Here is an 8,327-nt window from a genome sequence, read left to right on the forward strand (position 1 = left end):
GTTCACTCAGACTTAATAACAAATTTATTAGTGGTCAGAGGTCACTGTGACCTTGGGTTCTTTTCTTTCTTGTGAGCGCAGTATTTTCTGAAGGCTTTGAGGGAGTTTCCTCAAATTTGGCGCAAACGTCCACTTGGACTTTAACCATGAACTGATCAGAATGTGGTGGCACAGGTATACTGAGCATGCTCAGGGGCCACTTTTTCAAAATGACAAAGCCAGGGGCCAGTCGCAGCAGCCTGATACAATTTTATAGGATTTTAGGACATTTCAAGATTTTGGGATTGTAGGACATCAGGATTATAGCCGGGACCTCTGTCGGGGGGGTGTGGGATCCTCCACTAAAACTGTTTTTGGTAAACAAGCTCCATTTTAAAGCTGTTTTATGCACTCTGGCACCTTAAATATACTAAAAGTACAAAAACAACGAGAATCTCTGTATTTTTTTTGTGAATTGGAGATTGTTTTGGGGCTCCCTTATGGGGCCCAGATTTGGCCCGCGGGCCGTAAATTGAGTATCACAGCTGTAAATCAAATGCTTCTTTTGATGAAATGTCACACGGTCATATTGGCGTCTTTCCGTGCGCTGCAGGGTCAGAGCGATCTGTTACGGGGGGCGAAGATGGATTCCCTGGATGCTCTGAGGCAGCTGGCTCTGGCCTGCGAAGCCTGCGGACTCACCTCCTCCTCCTCTTCCTCCAACTCCGCAACCTCCACCTTCTCCACCGCAGAGCTGCATTACTCCTCCCACCCTCTGTCCGTCCGCCGAAGCAGCACGCACGGCAACGGACGCATCTGACGAAAAGGGAGCGCGCGGAGTAATTACAGAGGATAACAGAGATGAGGAGATATGAGAGAGAAGAGAAATGAAAGCACCACAGGAGGCTTTTCTCTCTGGCCGAGTGTTTCCCTTTATCCAGCGCAGTGTGTGTCAGACTATCCGAGACCACAGCAGTATATCTGCGTAAGCCTTACGGTGAGTTCATCAGTTTATCAGAGAAAGGTCCGGCCTGCAGAGAGGCTCCTCATGAATGTCGTAACTCCGCCGTGGAGAAGCAAAGAAAGACCACGCGGGGTCTTGAACTGTCTGACGGCTCCTGCTTTACTTTTCTGTGAGAAAATGTGCGACTCAACATCGTAACTCTGCGGGTTTTCCTCATCAGAGAGCAAATAACACACACCTGAATGATTTGTGACGACGGGCCGACGTGGAGCTGAGGTTTACGGTCCTGTTGGTGTTTGGAGGTGAAATGCAGAGTGAAGAGGAAGTTACTCTGCCTCAGCATTTCAGCTCGTCCCTGGGGACGGCAACAAGATTACCTGTGTGTGTGTGTGTGTGCGTGTGTGTGTGTTTACAGTGTTGCAATTGGTGGAGAGGTGCTATAAGAGCTGGATTGACAGGACCTGAAAACACACAGTCGGAGACTAATTCAGGTAGCCTATATTTGTAATGTAGTACTACTTTTTTTTAAAACTCTCAAAAGTTTTTTGGTACGTTCGGTTTGAGATGTAACAACAGTTATTGTGACTGAACTTACGCAGACGTTTGAAGTGGAAACAGACAACTTTTCTTCTCTAGTGTGTACAAGTAGTATTATTTTTGTGTCGGATTGCTTTCTGTTTTTCTCAGAGCCCAGAAACTACCGACAGCACAGGACACGCTGCGTTTATTTTCTAGTTACTTCGGCGGGTCCATTGTCTGACATTTCCCCTACTGCTGATAGTAAATGCAAAGAATTTACATTAATAGTCTTTGGTAATTTGGGATATCTACCAGGGAAAACAAAAACACTCTCATCTTCCTGTTTTCGTCGTGCGATGGTTGGACTCATTTTGCTTTCTAGGTCACCGTCTGTCATTTCCCACCAGTAGGGACAGTAACTGCGAAAGGTAAACTGATGCTCTGGTAACGGGGTGAAACAAAAGTGCTTTCCTGCTTCTGTTTTTGTTGCACGACAGTTGGATACACTGCATTTTGTTTTCGAGTTCACCGTCTGCCATTTCCACGACTGGAGAAATAAACTTGTCTGTTTCCACTTTAACATCAAACAGAACGCAGTCTTTCAGCAGGAGACGGAGATTTTTTGTCATTCACATTTCCTATTTAACATTCAAAAATACTGACGTTTAAACTTCATACACACATACAAATTATATCGATATAAAAGGACTCACAGTCAGACAAAGAAAAAAAAATCAAACCAAATTAGACAAACTAAACCAGAAAACAACAACAACAACAACAACAACAACATCCAACACAGAGCCCACCCCGGCACTGCAGACTGAGATTTTAATCATTTTAGGACGATATCACATAAAATAGGTCTTGATATCAACATGAAACCTGTTCCTGTTCCTAAACGGCTGAACGCACAACTTATCTTCAAACATGAAAAACATGGCGGCTGTCAGGGTGACGTCAGATTTCTCCAAACGCTGTTGTACAAAATGAGTTTCTCAATATAATATCAGATAAAAAACAGAGCTTATCCAAAGTATCAGGGGCTATTAATGAGGTCTGGGAGTCTCAATCGTCTCAACATTTCCTGATTTCTCTAATTGACTGCGTCTGTTCTCTCTCAGCAAAAGCCGGAGCTCCGATTCTAAACTTTTAACTGGAGTGCACAAAGATCCCCATGCAACTGTGAGCGCACACGTTTCCTCATCCAACAGCTACAATCATGTGCTGTGTGAAATGTCCAGCAGCACACACACACATGCGCACGCACACACACACACACACACACACACACACACACACACACACACACACACACACACACACACAGACTCTTGTTATCGCCTCCTCTGAGGCCGTCATGTTCACTTGGAGAGCTGAAATACGAGGAGAAGAGGTGCAGCCGAGATGAGACGCAGTAATTGGAGAAGTTGCGTGTGTGTTGATACTGTAGTACTACATGTCTGCTGTAGTACATGTGTGGATCACATAACCTCCTCACAACACCGACATGTAGGGCGAACGGACGCTCGGAGTCTGTACGTGTGTGTGTGTTTGTGGGTTTGTGTGTAGTACAGATTCCTGCAGCGTTGATGAAGGACACAGTGTTGATGTAGCAATAATAAGTCAAAGGAAAGTAGATGAGGCAGAAAACTGTAACTTTAGAGCTCAGAAGGCGGGTTTCCATTACAGATTTGCGCAAAAACGTAAGCGATATTTACAGAATATCAATAAAACACCATTGCGAGATGACTGTGTTTCCACTGAGTGATGCTCTGCAGCTTCTCCTCTGGTGATAACATCCCAGTAACCATGGCGATGGATGTTCAAAACATTAGCAGCTTTATTTCTATTGCAGCCACCAAACTAGCCGTCATTATTTCCAATCCAAGGCCACGTAAGCGTGTTATGGAGCCATGATGGAAAGGCGAGCCCCTTATACATGGGAACGGCCACGTATGAGGGATTTCTGGGAGATGTAGTCCACGATTTCACAGAGGAATTGTGGATTCAAAACTTCCGGACTTCAGAGTTATGTGATGCAATAACAGCTCTTGTAGCTCCTGCTGCATCATGAGGGAGCCGGTTCCTACTGACAGCACATTTTACAGCATCATGTGACCTGGAAAAGACAAAAAGAAGTGTTTGCATTGCAGTTTTGCAAAATACAACTTTTTTGAATCATCTGAAATACCATTTTATAAATAAGATGTATTATTGTTAATATTATTAATTTGCGCACTTTGATGGTTAATGGAAACCCGCCCACTGATGCTTAGAAATGTGTATGAAAAAACAAAAATGGTGTGGTGCAGGTGCTGCTGGTCATGGCTCATAGTTGTTGTTACCTGTAAGTGACGGCGTTCCTCTTGGCCTTTTGAGTGTTTCTTCTTAACGCAGGAAAACACCTGTTCCTTTAACTCAGCTTTTCTACTCATATTCTTGTACTCGTAATGCTGCGTTTGAACCAAACTTGACAAAAGTGATGCTAAACAACACACAGGGCGAAGCTAACCGGATTAGATTCTGTTCTCTGGTGAACAAAATTGTTTCCTCAGTGTTTCTTTTTTTAATTTTCATTTAATCCTTTGAAAACTGGTGCAACATTACTTTTCTTGTGCTGCTTTCAGACGTCTTTCAGTATTTTTAACCTTTGAACCCTGACCAAACCGGTGCGATTTCTTTTAAAAAACATGGGAAAAAAGGTAATGAGCATCAGTAAGAAATGTTCCACAAATTGCAAGAAATCAGAAGATTAAGAAAATTACATTTAAAAAAAAAGAATTAGAGAGAAATGCTTGAGGAAAAAAGAAAAAAAGCTAGAGAAAAAGGGAAAAACTTTATATATAATTATATATTTAAAATAATGCTAAAGAATTATTATTACTTTTAAGCACAAGTCTTGCTTGCCTTGTTTCTTTTTTTAAATAAATGGTTTAATTAATGGTAATTTTAAGGTAATTCTCATGTGCTTTTTACGTTTTGTCAGGGGTCATTTCGTCTTTTGATGCTTATTGCCTTCTTCATAAAGAAATCAAGTCAAGTTGCTCAAGTTTCAGAGGCTTTAACAAGGTTTTTAGATTAAAAAGGTTTTTGGATTCATGTCATGAAATAAAAACAAAGTCAGGCAGGTGTGTTTGAAAAGACTGAATCTATAATTTCACTGCTGAACTCATTTACTTCCACCAAACAGAAGCAGGCGTGAGTCAAACAGGCAACTTCTGAAGACATTTTGAATGTTTTTTCTGCCCTCTGAGGGAGGCGGAGCGACGGCAGACGAGCGTGAACGTCGTCGGGCGCTCACCTGCAGATCGAACCTGCCGGTGGCATTTTGCAGCAGACAGGAAGTAATGAGACACACTGAAACGCGGCCTGACGCCGAGGGCTACTCTCCCGTTTTTAAGTGCTTGTGCAGGACTACTGTACGCTCCGAACGACATCCTGATTTTTATAAACCGCCTTTTGTTGATCTACTCTTTCCTTTTCGAACATCGTTAACCTCCCTCGTTCCTCCACCTCCCTCCATCCTGTCGAGTGACGGAGCCGACTGAGTCCTCGCCACGGGAGGAGGCTGACCTGATGACATTTGCATGTGTTGTTGTTTGTGTGTCTGAGAGGAGACACCCGCGTCTAAAAACAGACACTCATGTTAGAGACAGCAAAGGTTGAGTGATGGAAGAAAAGAGGACTGATAACAGATTAACTCTTTGAAAACTGGTCAAATGCCATGAACCACCTTTGAAACCTGAACAAATGAGTTTGATTTCTTTTGAAAACGTGAGGAGAAAAAAACAATAACCAGTTGGATAAGAAATGTCCCATGAATGGCAAGAAATCAGATCAAGGTGACAAGAAAATTACCTAAAAATGTATTTGAAAAAAAAAAAGGGGGGATTATTACAAATACATTTCATGGCAGGTTGCTGGTCGCTTTTCCCCCCAGCATCTGAACGCAGCATTTCAGTCCAGGTTTCAAAGGGTTAAAGGATTCATTTTTAGTTGCCTGTGTTGTTCGGGTTCACCTGCAGAGCCTCATAATTGGCTGTGAGCTACAGACAGAGTGACAGCACCTGCTGGTTTGGTCTATTAATAACATGGGAGGAAAGATAAGGAGCAACTTGCAAAGACATGTCCCGAAAATGACAAAAAAATTGTAAAAGGTGGAAAAGAACTGATGTGAAAATTAGATGGGTGGAATTAAAAGGAAAAATATCCAGAAAAGTATGTTTATAATTATTATAATTATATACTTGATATTATGTTACAGAAAAAAATATTTTTAGAGCTTTGTTTATGTTTTTTAATGTTTTTTTTCTTTTCTTTTCTTTTTTTTCATTTTTTAAAAACTAATTTTCAGGTCATTTTCTTGTAGCTTATTACTTATTTCTTGACAATTTTTTGTCAAGTTGCTTCTTCCAGCTTCCTTTCTCCTTCTTCTTTTTTAATAAGAAAAAGAGAAAAATGTAGAAAGGAAGTGACCTGAAAATCAGCTTCGGTGGGATTATTAGATATAATTAAACAAACAGGAAAAAATATCCACAAAACTATGTCTATGAAAAATAACGTTATTTTTAGCACTTTTTTAAAATTATTTTCGGGTCATTTTCTTTTAACTTTTTAATTTTGTTTTAATTATATCTAAACATCGTTTTGGGGCCATTTCTTGTTAAGTTGTTAATTCCATCTTCCTTTCCCCTTTATAGATTTAAAATGATGTGACGGCACCTGCGGTTTCGGTCTGTTAATAACAGTCTGACTCACCGGAGGCATTTGGGATGTGTGTATGTGCTGGTGTGCTTCATGTCTGTCACCATGCTCCTTATTGCTGGCCTGATGGTGTAAACTGGTTTTCCCCCAGTACAGATACAGTCATTGCCAAACTGTTTCCTCTTGGACGAGCCGCTCGGAGGCTCTACACGGCCCCTGAGAGCCTCTGCGGGGCCCCTGAGAGGCTCTGCGGGCCCCTGAGAGGCTCTGCGGGGCCCCTGAGAGGCTCTGCGGGGCCCCTGAGAGCCTCTGCGGGGCCCCTGAGAGGCTCCGCGTGGCCCCTGAGAGGCTCTGCACGGCACCTTAGAGGCACCTATATGAAAATTTTCATAGCACGACTCTCGGAGATCTGCTTACCTGCAGGGAGGATCTCTGCATCAATGATGCATCAGCTCCAGTAAAACATACCGCAGTATTAGCTTTCTGTGTCCGGTTTACATGCCTGCTGACATGAGGAACACAACTGGGTCAGAGAGCACAACAGGCGCTGCAGTCCGGCGAGGATTAAGGTCACGGGTTCTCCTCTGGTGAACATTAGGTGGAGGCGTCGGGTTTCGGTAATTAGCTCTTTTCTCGTAAAGTTAAACCTTATTGTCAGAATAATTCATGAGGTGCGTACTGTATTTAACATCGAAGACACAGGCAGTGATGACTGCGCTGCTGCATCGAGCAAAATGTAAAAAAACGGACAAAAATGGCAGCTTGTTATTCAGTGGAGATCTTTGCAGCGTGTGAGCAGGAAACGCTGGCGGAGCAACAGTTTGGAGCTGGAGGATCAGAAGGACCACACCTGTGTTTTTGTGTGATTTAACACCTGAACTGACATCAGTTTTCCTGCATTCAGACGCCTTTCACAAGCATTTAAACCTCTGACACATGAGACAAAATGGCTCGATTTCTATCAGAAACATGGGAGAAAAGATAACGAGTGACTTGACAATAAATGTCCTGCAAGTTGGTCCTGCAAAAAAAAAAGGAAAAGGAAATGACCTGAAATTAGCTGGGGAGGGATTATTAGACATTATTTTAAAAATATGGAAACATATCCAGAAAACTGACATGTTTATAATTCTCATTATTATATATTTTAAATGATTTTTACACTTTGTTTTTGTTTTCTATTGTTTTCTTGTTTTTCTTATTTCCAAGACATTTTCTTGTAATTTTTTACTTGTTTTTTTGACAATATTTTGGGTCACTTCTTAAGTTGCTAATCCCATCTTCCTTCCTCCTTCCTTATATATATTTAAAATATCGTTACAGGAAAAAAAAAATATTTTTAACACTTTCATTTTATTTTGTCTTACCTTCCTTGTATTTTTTTTACTTTATTCTTGATAACTTTTTAGGCCATTTTTGTTAAGTTGCTGATTCCATCTTCCTTCTCTCCATGTTTTTGAAAGAAATCCAGTAAATTTGCTCTGGATTTAAAGGGTTAAATATTGTTATATTATCCTATTGTGGGGCCTCTGGTGATTTCCAGCCATAATTACTTGACTAAAAAATGTCTGTTTCCACTTTAAATGACTTGCTTCAAATCATTTACTGTACACATACCATTTTATCTGAAATATTAAGACTGAATGTGCTTTTATATCTTCCTGGCAGCTGTTGGTTGCAGTTAAAGTCAGCTTGCAGAGATTTGCTTAAAGTAAATCCATGTCAGTGAACATCATGCACCCATTTGTTTTTAGGAAAATATCATGTTATGATGATGCAAATGAAGGCAGCTTTTGTTGTGTGCACAGTCTTGCACGTGCAAGAAGCTACAGAACCGACAACATCTGTCTCACGAGGTTCATTGTAGTTTATTATTTGTCGTCTGGGTCTCACGGCAGAGCTCATCAGTGCAGCGCCGGCTCATGAGAAACTTCAAATAAACTGTTATTTTTGTTGCACTGGCACACAATGATGACGCCTCTTTTCATTAAAGTAAAACTGATGTTCACTGTGATGGATCGACACAGTCAGCAGTGAGGCCAAGCGTACGTGATTTATTTGGTGAATCAAGTTGCAGAAACACCGGTATGGTCCTTTAACCCTTTGAAAACCAGTTTTCTTGTGCTGCTTTTAGATGCCTTTCAAAACGCCCTTTAAC

At 41.4% G+C, this 8,327-nt stretch overlaps 1 protein-coding gene across 1 annotated transcript in view; it reads left to right on the forward strand.

Moving 5' to 3' along the window:
- Positions 1-7,189, forward strand: part of plcl1 (phospholipase C like 1) — a 100,826-nt gene extending 93,637 nt beyond the window's left edge. The window contains exon 12 of the mRNA XM_088083722.1: positions 593-7,189. Within this exon, the coding sequence (XP_087939848.1) occupies positions 593-799 (207 nt within the window). The 3' untranslated portion in view covers positions 800-7,189. The remainder of the gene's footprint in view (positions 1-592) is intronic.
- The last annotated feature ends 1,138 nt before the right edge of the window (positions 7,190-8,327 follow it).

The sequence above is a fragment of the Plectropomus leopardus genome, chromosome 10 (assembly GCF_026936395.1).
Source record: "Plectropomus leopardus strain MGB_pleo_1.0 chromosome 10, ASM2693639v1, whole genome shotgun sequence".
NCBI classification, from domain to species: domain Eukaryota; kingdom Metazoa; phylum Chordata; class Actinopteri; order Perciformes; family Serranidae; genus Plectropomus; species Plectropomus leopardus.